Raw genomic sequence first — 18,068 nt, 5'->3', positions numbered from 1 at the left:
TGGGACCACCTCTGACCCTGAACTTCTGTGTCTCCAAGCAGGGTGAATTTGCTTAGCAGAGTAATCCTGGAAGCCAGAGTGACTAGCAATAACTTACATGCACATAGAAGTGACGGCAAATCATACAAATATATTTCACTCATCTCAAATTAAATGTATTTCCAAACAACTTGCCTTTAGGATCATGGAGCCAAAAATGCCCTTGGCTATCCAACTGGTGGGAGGGAAAATTGGAGTGGAGAGAGGCAGCAATTAGAGGTGTAGCGAAAATGTTGTCTGAAACGTTTACAAAAATGTACGACTATGTGAACATATTGCTAGGAACATTCCAGGGTCTTGGAAGGGACCCACACAAGTGAGGATAGAAGCTTAAGTTTCTTTGGTTTTTATAATAAATACTCCCCTGATGGTGATACCTTCTGGTAAGTGGTTAATATGGGATATAGTACCAGCAATTAAGAAAAGATTACTAGTTCTGAGGGGTGGAAGTGAGGGGTAAAGGGGAGACCTCTTTGAGGTTACAGGACCTTTGAGGAGGTGGATCTGGAAGGATGCATATGAACTTTCAGACTTCCTGCATGTACAAAAGCCTGGTGACAGGACAGAGCACGTGTGCTGATGGAATGCTGAGTGCTCTGTATATGGAGACTGTGGGGAAGATTCTGGGAAAGATACTGTAGGTCTCTTCTTTTTGGCTAGTGCTAGGGGGTTCTGTTCTCTTGGAAATTTCTAACTTTCCTATCAAAGAGGCCTATTCTGCTGCCACCTCGTCATCTAACTTCCACAGCCCCGCTTCGCTACATCCTGGGGCCTTTTGTTCTCTGCCTTCTCACTTGGCATCCCTCACTCTCTGTGAGGCTCGGCAGGAGCGGGACCTCACCCATCAGAAAGAGTTTATTCCATCCACTGAAATACCTGCCTCACGCTCAGGACACTAACTACTCTTTCCCCTTAACATAATTCTGCTTTCTTTGATTGCAACCCCTCCTCCCTGCTCCAGAAGAAAGAAACTCATTTCCTAGAATTCAGACTCCCTTCAGGGTCTAAATAGCACACTTAACTCTACAACAGGAGCTGGGGCCATGGAGCTACCTAGTAAACATGGGTCAAGGTATGATGTCTATTCTGTTCCTGTTCTTTAGGTACCAGTGCTTCTGTCCTTTGCCCAAAAGCAGGAGAAGTGGGATGAGCTAAGAAAAAGCAAGGCTCTTGGGAGGGGAGAGTGAATTAGAAGAAGGCCAGCATCTACTTTTCCGCTCAGGGTGACACCTGGATGAGTAGACGAGAAGAAGCAGAGTCCTTGGAGCCACTGAGTGAGAACACGGTGAATGAGAGTCTAGGCTGCCTTGGGCCTGCCAACGTGATTGTTGACTGTGGCCTGGAGTGGTCACCAAACCAGAGCCCAGGGAGGATGAGGAGCCCTGGGCTGGTCCCACCCGACTAAACTGGATTCACATTCCAGTTTATTGCCGCCCCACAGTTGGCTTTTTTGGTTGTCATTTTTGTTTGTTCCCGCCAAGCCCATGGCACCTATTCAACACATTAGCTTCACTGCGCAACTTTCCTCTTTGCCTACAACTGAAATAGAATGAAGCTTTAAAGAGAAATATTTGGGGAAAAGAAAATTTATTAAAACCAAGAGATCTAGTGACTACTTTGCATAATAAATCCCCTGAAAATAATTTTCAAAAATTCCTGATTTTTATTTGCCTTATGACTAATTTATGGAACTATTAATTCATCTGAGTTTTTTCCAGTCTTTCTATAAAGCTGAAAGTGATTCATGTTTTTCAAGGCTGTCCAGTGTTCTGTATATTTTGGGAAATGATGGCTTGTGAACTTTCAGTGTTGAGGGACTGTCCACTTTATGAGTGCCAGGGATTTTCAAATACGAATCATTTCAGTGGAGGCTGGGTTAGTATCCAAGAGTTTCAGCAACCTCTTAGTAAACCGCAATTAGAAGGAAACTTTTAACACGAGAAGGGCTGATAAAACCAGAAATATTAAAAGTATTCTCTTTTAAACTAGGGATAAGACAAGAATGCCTGAATACAAAACAAGAATACTATTTATACTCAACATTATAATGGAGTTCTTTGTTTGCGTAATAAAATAAAGATGATTTAAAAGGACTAATGTTCAGAAAGGGTAAGAAAAAATTTTATTGTTTCAAATAATATTATTATCTGCAAAAAACTTAGTCTACACATTATTAAAATTAATAAGGTTTGGGAAGAATGTGGAATATAAGATCAATTTAGAAACTTAATTATCATTCTGTACTACATCAACAAAAGAAAATGCAATTAAAAATATATTTCCAAAAGCAACAAAGTGTAAAGTACCCAGCAATAAATCCAACAAATGATGCATAAGATCTTTGTGTAGAATGTTCCAAAACGTTATCAAAGAATATTAAAGACCTAAATAAAGGCAACACCATGTGTATGAATAGGCATATTCAACACCATAAAAATGCCAAATTTCCTCAAATTGAGCAAGAAATCTGATGTAATTTCAAAATTCAGAAAAGTTGTTACTTGACAAGCTAAATTTTATAATTCTAAACTTTAAATGGAAGGACAAAGGGTCAAAAGTAGCCCATCACTTCTGAATTTGGTAAAACCTCTTACCTTATCAGGTAACAAAACCTTCATTATAATGCGACATTAATGAGGTCGGCAATGTATGACAAAGCTGGCGTTGCAGATTAATGGGGAAAGGAAGGACTAGTCAATAAACATGGGGCAATTAATTACCCATATACAAGATTAAATGATGTGCTAATTCATAGAAGAAACAAAAAGAAATTCCAGTTACAAAAGGATCCTAGTTTGAAAAGAAAACATACTTCTAGAAGGAAATACACAAGAACATTCTTATACCCTCAGAGTAGGGGAGGATTTCTTAAATCACAGAAGTGCAAATCATTAAGGCAATGAGAAACCACCTCACACCAGTCAGAATGGCTATCATGAAAACGTCTACAAATAACTAGTGTTGGCGAGGCTATGGAGAAAAGGGAAGCTTCATGCAATGTTGGTGGGAATGTAAATCGATACAGTCACTATAAAAAACTGTATGAAGGTGCTTTAAAATCTTAAAAGTAGAACTGGCATTCAATTCAGTATTTCTACTCCCGGGTATTTATATGAAGAAACCAAAAACATGATAATGAAAAGTTACCTGCACCCCAATGTACACAGCACCATTATTTATAATAGTTAAGACACAGAAGCAACCTAAGTGTCCAGCAACAGATGGATGGATAAAGAAAATGTGGTATTTACATCCAATGGAATATTACTTGGCCACAAAAAATATTGAAAATCTGTCATTTTTGACAGCATGGATGGACTTGGGTATTATGCTTAGTGAAATATGTCAGAGAAAAACAGTGTATGATTTCACATATATGAGGAACCTAAAAAATAAAACAAATAAACATAACAAAACAGAAATAGATTCACAGACAGAGAAAAAGCTAGTGGTTATCAGAGTAGAGAGGTAGGGGCAGGGGAATATAGGTGAAGGGTATTAAAAGGTACTAACTACTAGGTACAAAATAAATAACTTGTAAGGATGTAAGTACAGCACAGGGAATGTATTCAATATTGTATCATAACTTCATATGGATTAAAATCAATATAAATATCAAGTTACTATGCTGTGCACCTGAAACTAGTGTAAAGTTGTAAGTCAACTAAACTTCAATAAAGAAATAAAATAACTTGGGAAATTAAAAAGAAGAGCTCAGACACAACAGAGCGCATGAACAGACAAGTCATACACTGGAAGAAAACGTTTACAACACACACGGCTAACAAAGGATCAGTATCTGAAGTCTTTCGAAAAGTACATAAAAATAAGGAAAAGATAGCAACCTCTCCCTCTGCCTTTCCCCGAAAGGGTCATAAACCCATAAGTGGGAATTTCAAAGAAGAGGAAACGAAAATGACCAATAAACATGTGGAAAGACGCTTCTCTTATGTTAATAAGTGACAGGCACATTCAAACTGTTGACGCCGAGATGCCATTTCCTACCTTCCAGATTAGAAAAAATAAGAAGTCAGACAATGACAATGTTGTTGTGTTGTTGGGGCAGTGGAGTAACTGCTGGTCTGAGCGTGGATAACACAGAACTTTGGAACAGATATGACATAACGAGAAAAGCTGGTCATGCCCACATTGCATCCCTCTCCTAGGTGTGAACCTTAGAGACGCCCTGGCACAAGCGCACTGGAGACATGCGCAAGAAGGAGCAATGCCTGAAGGAGAAAGAAACTTCAGCTAACCCAGTGAGGGGCCAGAACGTCCTTCTGAAGGGATCACCCCATCGTGATAGTCTGCTACTCTACACCTGCCTGTGGTTTCCAATCGGTCGCTCTTAGAAGAGAATTCTAAAGCCCTTCATCCTCTGCTTGTCTCTCAGGGCAACAGGCTCCTTCCCAATCATTTCATGCTTGGTTCTGCTTTCATCCCAATTCAGCCTAAATACCACGTCCAGGAGAGTCCCTGACTTGCCACCACATCCAAATTTGTTTTCCCCATCTTATTCTCCGTCTCTGCCCTATAATTGTTTTTGATAGTAATAGATATTAATATGTGAATGATGTATGTATGTGTACGTGCATTCATTCCTAATTTTTTGGCCTGTCTTTGACATTAAACAAATGACCTCCAGGAAGACAGGGACTAGGTCAAACCGGCTTATGATTTTATCTGCGGTGCCTTCCACATAGCCTATAAGGGTTACTGAGCGAATCTTTGTTGAAGTGAATGCTTGAATAAAAAGTCTGCGTGAAGTGCGTCTGTGTTTACTTGAGTGATTTGTTGACCTGGGAGTACACCTGATTCCTCTAGTCCGTGGGAAGGATAATTGGATAAACAGTCACATAAGTTCTTCATGCTTATTTAGAAGGGAGGGGAAGTGTTTATCTTTTTATTTGTTCTTTTTAAAATTGTAGTATAGTCGATTTACAATGTTGTGTTAGTATCAGGGGTACAGAAAAGTGATTCAAATATATATACGTTTATATATATGAGTATATATATTCTTTTCCAGATTCTTTTCTCCTATAGGTTATTACAAGGTATGGAATATAGTTCCTTAGGCTTTACAGTAGGTCCTTGTTGGTTTCTATCTTATTTTTGACCTCAAATCATTAGCCAACACGTGCCTGAGAGCTTTAACAATTAATTAATTGATTAATTAATTAATGCTTTTTAGGGCTGCACCCAGAGCATATAGAAGTTCCCAGACTAGGGGGCTAATCGGAACTGCAGTTGCCGGCCTACACCACAGCTACAGCAATTCAGGATCGGAGCTGCATCTGCGACCTACAACCACAGCTCAGGGCAACACCAGATTTCCAACCCACTCGCATCCTCATGGATACTAGTTGGATTCTTTTCCGCCGCACCACAACAGAAACTCCTGACAAATTATTTTCAACGATTTTTACATACAGTATCTACTGTCAAACTGTTTGGAAGTACATGTAATGTTTTAGATTGGGTTTAATACACATTTAAAAATTGTAAAGACATTTAGAAATATATCAAATATGCAGGTGGAAGAGGCCTGGGCTCTTTTTAAAGAGGGTTCTTGAATTTGCGTTGATATAGGTTTTTATTTTATTTTTATTCCATTTATTTACCTGTACTTATTTAAATCATATGTATAATATTTATTTAAATTATACTTTGTATACTTTATCATTTTAAAAGTATTTTTATGTATTTTAATTTAATAGTATTTTTCCTGGTTAGAACTTAAGCTCTAAGAAGAGTCTGCATTACAGTCAACATAAGAAAAGGATGAAGGAGATGAACTGATTTAAGAAACACCCAAACTTCAGCAAAATATGGAAATAATGCAAGAGTTTTACATTTCAATCATAGGAATTGTGCTCTTGCTCAACCGACCACAACGTAAGTTAGGTAGAGTCATTTTAATGAGGGATGGAAACATTAGGCCAACGTTAGATAGATTTACTAAGAAACATTTTTCATAGATTCAGACTCTTGGTCCCTAACACCTCTTTAAAAAAATTATCGACTATTGAATTTATTTTCCTCACCGGACAGTTTGATAGGTGACATCTATTAAATGCAGTGAGATTTCTTAGTTTTCTACTTGATTTTAAAAAGCTATAATGTTGAGCACTTTTTTGCAGAAATGATTAAAAATAAATGATCGACTTTCTAACATGGTACTATGTTAAAGCGAAGTTTCAGCGTGGAGGTTATTCATCCGGCTTGACTTGGTAAGTTTACGTGAAAGTGACATCAAAGTTTACAACATTAGAAAAGCAAATTTTTGTTGTTTAGACCTTGACAATATAGAAAGAAATATAATGTTGTAAACACAAAACTTATGTAATGTCATCACCTAAAGTTCTTTCATTAGAAAAAAAGTTTGCAGCAAAGTGAAAGTAAAATCTATAAAAGTTTGAATCATTATGTTATATATCTGAAACTAATATTGTAAATCAACTATACCTCAATTTAAAAAACAAAGCTGGATGAGGAAGTTTTTCTTGTTATTTATTTCCACTTGCAGTTGATTTTTGTATTGTACAAGTTGCCATAGAATTATTAAGAGACAAAATGAAGAATACCTAAGTGAATTTTCATTAGAAATATGTAATTATCAGAGTGGTGATGATGTGGATATTAATATTTACAGCCAAAAAAAGACATGTTCTGAATCTAGTCAAAGCTGCTACAAATCACTTACAGCAAGTAGTTGAACGAGAGCACAGCTAATACTATTTTAATATTTAATTTAGAAAGCTCAAAAGAGGGAGATTATTTTAATATTTTTAATACATTACTATTTCGATAGGAATACAGTAATTGTCCATCCAAGTGAGGTTTTTAGTTTAACTATTTTTTAAATTGTTTTTTAAATTATAGTTGATTTGCAGTGTTGTGGCAATTTCTGCTGTATAGAAAAGTGACTCAGATATATATGTAGATATATATATATATATGTTCTTTTTAATATTATTTTCCTTCATGATGTATCCCAGGAGACTGGATAGAGTTCCCTGTGCTATACAGTAGGACCTTACTGTTTATCCTTTGTAAATGTAATAATATGCATCTACTCACCCCAGACTCCTAGTCCACCCCTCTCCCTACCCCTTCCCTAGTTTAACTCTTTGACTTCACTGTCTGTGAACCTGAGAGTGGGTAAGGCATTGAGTAACGACATAGCCGGCCAGGTTTCCAGGACTAAAAAGTACTAAAGAAGGCACTAACAACTTTTATCCCTTCATGGTGGTGAAGAGTTCTATTTGCTCAGCACATCACATCCTTTGCTGTGAATCTCCTTGAAACCCACCCGCCCATGCGCCTGGTTGTGCCTTCTCTTTCTCCTTGGTCAAATCCTCCGGAGGAAGGAACTCTCCAAGCAACACCTGCAGAGGCAGGTGGGATGTACTCACCTGAGAAACACCGAGCCGGGGCTGTCAGGGGCGCTGTGCGGGGCCTCGGTGCCCACCTTGCTCGGGCCGCCCGGAACCTCAGACCTCCACGTCGTGTCGCTGGATGACGACAGCCTCTTTTTCACCATTGTGCCCTTGTCAATCGCTACGCCGAGAAATAAACTCAAGGGCTCATTTCTCCTCCTCCCCAGTAACGTGAAAGTCTCTGCCTTTCAGCCTTGCTCAATTCTCACATTGCAGGAAGCTCTTTCTTCACATGACTCCTAATCTAGCTGAGGCGATTTTTTCTGAAGTCAGTTAATGAGTAACATGTAAGTATGACACAGAGTGGTTTTCATCCTACTCACATTTGCTCCAAAGGAAAAATAAACGTGTTTGGGAAAAACAGCTTTCGGTTTACTAACATGAACACCATATGACTCTGAATTTAGGCAGAAAAGTCTATGGAAAAGTAAAAGACTTCAAACAACAAGGTGCAGAGACTAGCAGCATCTAAACATAGAAAGCTGGGATGCTTTCTTTAACTCCCAGAGCCTGATCAGCAGGGCAAGGAATGTGGATGTGCTTTATGCCTTTACACACACAGAAACTAACCAGCCCACGTTTGGTAAAACACACAGAAGCCTTAAGGCTGCGCTGCTTGGTCCTTAGAAGTTGAAGAGTTCTGGGGTTCTCATGGAAGCCAGGTGTACAAGTTAGGGGAACCTCACTATTCAGGTTGTGTATTTTGCTGGTTACAGGAGGTTGTGCCTTGTACCAAAAAGGTGATGCAACAAAGACAAATAAAAAAACACTAGGCACAGCCACATGGATGGACCTAGAGATTATCCTACGAAGTGAAATACATCAGACAGAGAAAGACAAATATCATACGATATCAATTATACGTGGAGTGGAGTAAAATGATACCAAGAACTTATTTATAAAACAGAAACAAACTCAGAGATTTCAAAACCAATCTTATGGTTACCACAGAGGAAACCATTGAGGGAAGGGAGCAGTTGGGATGGTAGGAATAACATATACACACGACTGTATAAAATAGATGATTAACAACAATGTACTGCAGAGCACAGGAAAATCTACTCAATTGTTTATGACATCCTATATGGGAAAAAAATGGATATATTTATATGTACGACTGGTTCGCTTTGCTGTACACCTGAAACTAACACAACGTTGTAAGTCAACCATGCTCCAATTAAAAAACAAAAAACCTAGGAAGCAAGGGTTTGGGCTCCATCCTTTGCTTTTGGCTGCATAACCACAGGTGATGCCAGTCCTGGTGAGTGTGGTGTTAGCCTCGCATTTCTTCCAAGACTAGGATGAAATCACATAGGAGAATATTCTCTGTATTATCATTATAGTTATGAGGAACCCTAATAAAAGCAAGAGGGGAAGTGAATTTCCTTTGCGACGATCTTTAATCACTGACTGTTTATGCACAAGAAAAACATCAGTTTTTCACCAGTGTTACTAGTGGCAGGGAAGGATTTGGTCCAGTGTAGCTCTGTACTCTCTCTGCGATTCCCCCTGTGATGAGTCAGTGACATTGGAGAATGACTGGCTTAAGTGAAGTACACAGGTTCTGATTGTGGAAGAGAGCAAAGTTTCTTCAGAAATCAAACCTTGAGCCTGGCCCTTGTTAGCACTTTGCTCTAACCCGCTGATAACCAGCCAGGGACAGGTTTGGGCTGCTCCATGGCAGCACTGACTCTAAGCACACTTTTGAAATTAACGCATATCTTTCAGTGGGATTTTGCTGGTGCCTAATAAGTTGACCAATTTGGAGTTCCCGTCATGGTGCAGTGGTTAACAAATCTGACTAGGAACCATGAGGTTGCAGGTTCGATCCACAGCTTTGCTCAGTGGGTTAAGGATCCAGCGTTGCCGTGTGCTGTGGTGTAGGTCCCAGACACGGCTTGGTTCCCGAGTTGTTGTAGCTCTGGCATAGGCCGGTGGCTACAGCTCCGATTAGACCTCTAGCCTGGGAACCTCCATATGCCATGGGAAACAGTCCTAGAAAAGGCAAAAAGACAAAAAAAAAAAAGTTGACCAATTCATCCCACTTGGTCCAGGACTTTCTTAGTTTTATCACTGAATGCCCCACATCATAGGAACCTCTTAGGGCCAAGGAAATTGAAGCAGGTGATCACCCTGGTTCCACTGTTCTCGTGCTACAATTCTAATGCTGCATTGCACCCAGCTGCCCTCCTTATCCATTTTTGATAGTGTCTGTATGTCTCTTTCTCCCCTTATACTTCTCACGTTCGCCTTTTGCATTGGAGTTATGTTGGAAAGATAAAGCTAAGTTATACTAAAGAGGATTAATCAAATCATCATGACCTACAGGTTATCATACTAAGTAATATAAGTCAGACAGAAGGAAGATGAATACCATACGCTATTAGTTATATGTGGAATCTAAAAAAGTGATACAAAATGAAATTATTTACAAAACAGACATAGACTCACAGACATAGAAAACAAACTTATGGTTGGTTACCAAAGGGGAAAGGTGGGAGAGGGATGAATTAGGAGTTTGGGATTAACAGATACACACTACTATATATAAAATAGGTAAACAACAAGGACATACTCTAAAGCATGGGGAACTGTATTCAATATCTTGTAATAACCTATAATGGGAAAGAATCTGGAAAAATATGTATATAACTGAATCACTTTTGCTATACACCTGAAACTAGCATGATATTGTAAATCAACTATACTTCAATAAAAGCAGAAATTGACAGAACAATGTAAATCAACTCTAACAAGAATTTTAAAAAAGGATAGGCCTTGCGAACTAAAAAAAAAAAAAAAAAAAAAAAAAAATCAAGAGTTCCTGGAGTTCCCGTCTTGGCGCAGTGGTTAACGAATCCGACTGGGAACCATGAGGTTGCGGGTTCGGTCCCTGCCCTTGCTCAGTGGGTTAACGATCTGGCGTTGCCGTGAGCTGTGGTGTAGGTTGCAGACGTGGCTCGGATCCCGCGTTGCTGTGGCTCTGGCGTAGGCCGGTGGCTACAGCTCCGATTCAACCCCTAGCCTGGGAACCTCCATATGCCGTGGGAGCGGCCCAAGAAATAGCAACAACAAAACAAAAAACAACAACAAAAACAAAAAGACAAAAAAAAAAAAAAATGTGGGAACATGCGTATGATGTTTCTGTCCAGAGATACCCATTAAAGACTCAACCCGAGGGTTTTATTGGCTGCTGGTCAGGTAGGCACCCTCTGCCTAGTCCATACTCCCTATGTAAACTCCCAGGAAAAAAAGATGATTGGCATCAATCGTATTATTTGCCAAGTCTAGGCTCACTGAGCCACTTCCATCAGTTGAGGAACAGTAGGAACACGCCAAAAACCCATATTCCCCAATGCCAACTAAGAAGCAAACTTGCAAACCTATCTTTCTAAGAGCAGTCTCAGGCCTGCTGTGTTATCTCTTTTCCACACAGGGGTAGAAAAGATCTCAAAACCACCATCCAACAAAGACAGGTCCTCGAGGGAAAGAAGAAGAGGACTAAGAGACTCTGACGTAGATTCAGTGGGATTTCAAGGCCAAAGGGATACTGTAAGGTTTGGTTCTCAGGTCAGAAATCCACTGACACCTACAACCCTGGCAAAAGGACTGATCCCATAGCCTTAGAGCCAGTTAGGCCTGATCACTTTGAAGTGGTCCCTGGAGTTTCTAGCTTAAGTCCTGACAATTACCCCCATCACGGCCTTCCTCGTTCCAGCTCTCCAAGTGAAAGGAAACCCTTGGTGCTTTCTTGGCTTCAGTGTGTCTTTCCAGAGGAGCAGTACAAAGAAGTATAGCTGAATTACAAAGATTCTTTGATGCTTACCTTTTGGCCTTGGCATTCAAGAAAGAATTCCTACAGATGAATGGAGGCCAAAATGCTCATCACCGAGAAGAGAGTTCATGACACACCTTGGAAATATATATCAACCCAGCTATTCCTATTAGCCCAGATGTCATGGCTAAGACATACTCTTGAGAAATAAACCCTGAGCAGGAGGACTCTGATTCAGTCCTTTTCTTTCCTGCAAATACTAAAAATTACCTTCTGTCCCATGGAGGGTAGAAGGATCTGTCGGCTGTCCTGGCTCTTTTTATAACAAATAACCACATAAATCAACTAGAATATATATGAAAAGGGAAGTGAAGGGATGTCTTTTTCCAGAACAATAAATTTCTATTACATCAGAATTGTTTAACTTGACCAGTGAGTTACTAAATATATCATAGTGCAGGACTCAAAGTGCATGCAAGGAAAGAAGCAGTTAAGGTCTCTGTGGCCACTTAGAATTTCTTAGACATTCTACCTTCTCTGTCCCTTTATCCCTCTTCCTTCTTTCCTTCACTCATGAGCTTCCTCCTTTCTTTCCATCACTCCACTCCCAAACAATTGTTAAAATGACCATAATTCAAAGGATCCTAATAACTGCAAAAATTAGTTTCTTTCGCAATTTTACTTCTCTACCCAAATGTAAACACATTATGTCACGAGCAGATTATTTTTAAGAGAAATGCCTACACATTTGCATACACATGTAACTGCATCTTCCACATTAGTTTGATGTAAAAAAATATCTTCAGGCAAGTTCATAAAAATCAAAAATTCTTTTTCTAAATTGTACCTTTAGCCTAGGAGAAAATATATAGTAAATACATATCTTAGCAGCAGCCCTTCAAAATCTAGATAATTTCATAATCACATTTCATTTAATCCTTGCCACGTGTGCAGCCCTAAAAAGACAAAGAAAAGAAAAGAAAAAGAAATATGAGCCTGACTTACTGCCTCTCCTCCTCTTTTATTATTAGTTAACTTTTGTATTATTTATATTTTCTTAGCTACATTATTGGAGCAGGGACCTACTTCTTAAAATATTTTTGTATCACTCACAGCAGCTAGCATGGAGTTTTGGTGATAAAACATTGTTGATGGAATGAGAATTAAGAATTAAGAAAATTCCTCTTTTGAAAAATATGCCCAAAGACTAGCTAGGGACACTGGGGTTTCCTCCTTTAGAGACATGTTGTCCTGAGTTAAGCTTTGCCCCCAATTAAAATCCAAACCTGCCTGGAAAACAGCAACATACTGTGTTTCATTACGCCACAGCCACAGCGACACATTTTTTGAAGGAATCTATCAATTCTGGCAAAACCACATACTTATGACCACTTAATTATGGTCACACTGCTTAATCTTTTTAATATATATTTTCATCATCTGTAAAAAGGTGGTTTTGGCAAGGATTAAATGCAGAAATGCTACATAGACTCAAAAGATGTTAAATAGTACAGACATTGAAGAAATATGAGCCTTGGGGATTTCCCTTTCTGGCTCAGAGTTTAACAAACACAAGTAGTGTCCATGAGGACACAGGTTCAATCCCTGGCCTCGATCATGGGTTAAGTATCTGGCATTGCCACGAGCTGTAGTGTCAAGGATCTGGCATTGCCGTGAACTGTGGTTTAGGTCACAGACGCAGCTCAGATCGAGCGTTGCTCTGTCTGTGGTGCAGGCCAGCGGCTGAAGCTCCAATTCAACGCCTAGCCTGGGAACCTCCATATGCCACGTGTAGCAGAGACATTTTTAATCTTTCCACGTAAGATGAAATTAAGAAGAAAACCAAGAGTTCCCATAATGGCTCAGTGGTTAACGAACCTGACAAGCATCCATGAGGTTCAGGTTTGACCCCTGACCTTGCTCAGTGGGTTAAGGATCCTGCATTGCCGTGAGCTGTGGTGTAGATTGCAGACACAGCTCAGATCCCGCATTGATGTAGCTCTCGTGTAGACTGGTGGCTACAGCTCCAATTTGACTTCTAGCTTGGGAACCTCCATATGCCTTGGGGGTGGCCCTAAAGAGCCAAAAGACAAAACAAAACAAACAACACCACCAACAAAAAAACCCAAAGAAAACAAAACAAGACAAAAACTGACAATTGGTAGGCAGTTTTAAATAAGACAACCAATGAAGGAAATAGCTCATTCTTTTTTGATGCTCTCCAAAAAGTCACAATGTTGTACCTGTATAAACAGAGACTGTAAAAGAGACTGACACAGAAAAGAGAACAATGAATGTGGGCTCTCCCACTTGGCAAGTTCAGTTAACATCTCTGGACTTTTTTCTTCCTCTTACACGAAGAGAGAATAGTCTTGATTTGGCCTGCTGACATGTTCTGGCTGGCCTCTACCATGTTTTGTAAGTAGAAATTTCCTATACACGTCATGCAGAACATGGTTATCTAGCCTTGCCTGGAAAACCAGATCTGACAAGAATGTGGCAATAGTTGGCTTGTTCTAAGCTGTAGAGCCCCCTTGCCATGCAGCTGACCTCAGTCTCCAGTCTTCCTTATTGTCTCACTCTGCTTCCTTGGCTTCATTTCTTCTTAGAAGCTGCACTTTGGGAGTTCCCGTTGTGGCGCAGTGGTTAACGAATCCGACTAGGAACCATGAGGTCGCGGGTTCGGTCCCTGCCCTTGCTCAGTGGGTTAATGATCCGGCGTTGCCGTGAGCTGTGGTGTAGGTCGCAGACACGGCTCGGATCCTGCGTTGCTGTGGCTCTGGCGTAGGCCGGTGGCTACAGCTCCGATTCAACCCCTAGCCTGGGAACCTCCATATGCCGCGGGAGCGGCCCAAGAAATAGCAACAACAACAACAACAGACAAAAAGACAAAAGACAAAAAAAAAAAAAAAAAAAAAGAAGCTGCACTTGAGTTTAAAACTCCCAGCCTAGATGATGCTGAGTCTTCTCTAGTTCTAGTTTTCTTTCTTTCTTTCTTTCTTTCTTTCTTTCTTTCTTTCTTTCTTTCTTTCTTTCTTTCCTTCCTTCCTTCTTTCTTTCCTTCTTTCTTTCCTTCTTTCTTTCTTTTCTTCCTTCCTTCCTTCCTTCCTTCCATTCTTCCTTTCTTTTTAGGGCCACACTTGCAGCATATGGAGGTTCCCGGGCTATGGGTTCAATCGGACCTACAGCTGCCGGCCTACGCCACAGCCACAGCAACACCAGATCTGAGCTATGTCCGCGGTCTACACCACAGCTCACAGCAATGCCAGATCCTTAACCCAGTGAGTGAAGCCAGGGATTAAACCCACAACCTCATGGTTCCTAGTCAGATTCATTTCTGCTGCGCCACAACGGGAACTCCTAGTTTTCTTTCTTATAACCCTGCTCATTAAAGTTTTTCTTTGAGATTTTTTTTTTTTTCAATGAAACAAGGTCCATAGTTCCAAGGATTTCATCTTGTGGAAGGATGATCATCTTTGGTTATTATATCCAACCATTCTGAAATCTGCAAATAAGGAATAGATATGCCTACTGGTGTCAGGCTAGATAGGAGGTGAGGAATTCATGACTGTATATTCTCCTCTTCCTTCTAGAGGTGGGGAGTTGGATGTGGAGGCACAAGATCAAACCAAAAGCATCAGCTAAAGAGAGCTTCAAAACCAGCTTTCTAAGGAATGGAATATAAATTTCCATTTATAAAGAATTTAGATTTCCTCTACAATTAAGTAACATAAATATTTATGCTTTAAGATTTATCTGATGGATTATGCTAGTATTTATCTGATGGATCAGGCTAGTATTAATAAGTTCATCTACTCTGAGCATAAACTGCTGCTATTTGAGCTAAGGAGCCTGTGGACTGGTTGTCACAGGGAGATTCGGACTTTATCAAGGAATCGCCATATGTGGAAAACCAGTGTTGGGTGTAATGTGAATTTACCCACATTTCTGGAGCAGGCTGTGTAATGCTGTGGTTTAGAATGTGGGCTTGGAGGTCAGGTTGCCTGGACTGGAAGGGTGGCTCCATTATTTCCTTGCTATGTTACTTTACAAAGGTACTTAACCTTTCCACGCCTCTGTAAGAATGGTAATGACAGTAGTATCATTAAAAGACCATCGTGAGCACTTGATGACAATGTTAAGTTCAAGCATGAAGCCTGAACATAGTGAGCATTCAGAAGACACTGTTGATGAGAAGGAGGGAAGATTATGATTGGAGCTGGTCATTTTCTCTGAAGTTGAGTGGATCATTATAATTGAAAGATAACAGTTTTCTTTTTTGAAGGTCACATCCCCTGTGTGTCTGCATGAGGCTTGTGGAAGACTTAACCGCAGAGAGAGAGAAGGTATTAATAATTTGGGGCCATGGACTGTTGACACTGATGCTAATGGCCTGGCCATTAGTCTAATATTTGAATGATCATATCTCAAGTCCCTTCCTCTTGCTTCAAGCTCTTTTATTCTGTGATTTCTAAGCTTGAAGAGGGGTTAATTCCTTTCCTAAGTTCTAAGCCCTTCTTTGAGAGGATACAGACAGACTGACTGTTGCCTATAATGGAAAATGATTTCTATCTGCAGCAGTTGGTCTCTTTAGGAAAAGTTTTACTGCCAGAAAGATTAGAAAGATGATCTTGCTGTTCCAGTAAACCATGGCAGTCTCAGACTTAAGGCAATCTTTCTTTTCATGCATTTGGTCCCTGTCGTATTAGGAAAAGAGACTTGAAAACCCACGTTCTCTGATTTGTAACATTTGTCAATGTCCAGGGTCTAAATACTCCTACCATGGCTGATTTTTAAGCTACCAACGTGATGCCACGGAACATGGCTTTAGGAAGAGGTGCTGACAACCTGCTTTGTGAATCAGTACAAGATGACTCTCTCACAATACAGTAAACATTTAAATGTTCCAACTTTAATGTTTGGTAAATATATGAATTTGGCTCCAGTGTTACGAGATTTAAAAAACTATTTAGGGAGGTCCTGTTGTGGTGCAGCGGAAGTGAATCCTACTAGGAACCATGAGGTTGGGGGTTTGATCCCTGGCTTCGCTCAGTGGGTGAAGGATGTGGTATTGCTGTGAGCTGTGGTGTCAGTCGTAGACTCGACCTTGCTGTGGCTGTGGTATAGGCCGGAAGCTGTAGGTCTGATTGGACCTGTAGCCTGGGAACCTCCATATCCCGAGGGTGTGGCCCTAAAAAGGACAAAAAAAAAAAAAAAGATAAAAAAAATTTAAGTAGCATTATCATTTGATAAATTGCATAACATAGTATATTCTATTTTGTTTGATTTTATATTAATTGTTAATTATTACCAGGGAAATATTTATGAGCATACGCCAGGGCCACAGCAATGCGGGATCGGAGCTGCGTCTGGGACCCACACCACAGCTCACAGCAACACCGGATCCTTAACCCACTGAGCAAGGCCAGGGATCGAACCCACAACCTCATGATTCCTAGTCGTTAACCACTGAGCCACGACAGGAACTCCATGGCAGCATTTTTTTCTTTCCATAACATTTTTAAAATGTACTTTGTTCATAAAACAAAATACTTAAAATGCAAAGAAAAAAATTTAAAAATCAGCTGTAATCCTCAGTTCCCAGAGGTAATCACATCAGATATTTTAACATCATCAAAATTATGCTTTCCTCTAACGAATTGTTTGGCAATCTTGGAAACATACCCAACATGTACTAAACAAATTTTTATTATTTTTAAGAGGACTTGCAATCAAAATGAGGAACAAACAGGCACATCTTCTCAGTTCCCTCCCCACAGTTGGAGCACAAGGGGCCGGAGGCGTTGACATAGAACCAGAAAAGACATGTTCCGAGAACTCCATGAAGCAGATGTGAGGAAGATTTGTTTGGAATAAACGTACCTCTGGCCAAGATGGTTCTGAGATTCGTCTAGAAACTAGATGGTAGATGATGAGATTTTGAAACAAATTGGGACCTAAAGATACTTCAGGATACAGACCCAGAGGGGTTAGACCATCTACCCCAAGTCACACGAAGAATTAGTGGCACATCTGGTGCTGCCTTCCTGACTCTCCCTTCACTCCTGGCCTGGTAACCTGTTCACACCATATAGCTCCATACCATTCCTCCTCCTGTCACTCACAGGACAGTGAAAACATACCACGGACCCCCAGCAACAGCCCAGCCTGTCTCCTATTGTCTTCATACAGAGCAAGAGAGGGCCGTGATCATATAATCTACAGCCTTTCACTCTCCACTGCTATTGAGTAAGGTAACAATTCTTTTTTTTTTTTTTACTCTTAGGCATTAACTTTTTTTTTTTTTTTTGGTCTTTTCCGGGCTGCTCCTGTGGCATATGGAGGTTCCCAAACTAGGAGTCTAATGGGAGATATAGCTGCTGGCCTACACCACAGAGCAACATGGGATCTGAGCCTCATCTACAACCTACACCACAGCTCACGGCAACACCAGATCCTTAACCCACTGAGCGAGGCCAGGGATCGAATCTGCAACCTCATGGTTCCTAGTAGGATTTGTTAACCACTGAGTCAAGATGGCACCTCCTCTTAGGCATTAACTTTTTAGTGTTTTATTGTTAATTATAATATTTTAAAATGTCCTCAGTTCTTGGAGTTCCCCTTCATGGAGTTCAAAGGTCCCTTTCAAAAGTTCCCTTTGCAAAGTTCCCATTGTGACTCAGCAGTAACGAACCTTGACTGGTACCCATGAGGACGCAGGTTTGATCCCTGGCCTCGCTCAGTGGGTTAAGGATCTGGGTGTTACTTGAAGCTGTGGTATAGGTTACAAAGGTGGCTTGGATCTGCCATTGCTG

At 40.3% G+C, this 18,068-nt stretch overlaps 1 protein-coding gene across 2 annotated transcripts in view; it reads right to left on the bottom strand.

Moving 5' to 3' along the window:
• Nucleotides 1-7,728, bottom strand: part of GRAMD2B (GRAM domain containing 3) — a 108,619-nt gene extending 100,891 nt beyond the window's left edge. Inside the window, exon 1 of one of the 2 annotated variants that reach the window (XM_021079875.1) lies at nt 7,455-7,728. In XM_021079875.1, the coding sequence (XP_020935534.1) occupies nt 7,455-7,582 (128 nt within the window). In that variant the 5' untranslated portion in view covers nt 7,583-7,728. The remainder of the gene's footprint in view (nt 1-7,454) is intronic. The other variant, XM_021079888.1, reaches the window with a different exon arrangement.

This window comes from Sus scrofa, chromosome 2 (genome assembly GCF_000003025.6).
Source record: "Sus scrofa isolate TJ Tabasco breed Duroc chromosome 2, Sscrofa11.1, whole genome shotgun sequence".
NCBI classification, from domain to species: Eukaryota; Metazoa; Chordata; class Mammalia; order Artiodactyla; family Suidae; genus Sus; species Sus scrofa.
This window is presented reverse-complemented; position numbering and strand designations above follow the sequence as displayed.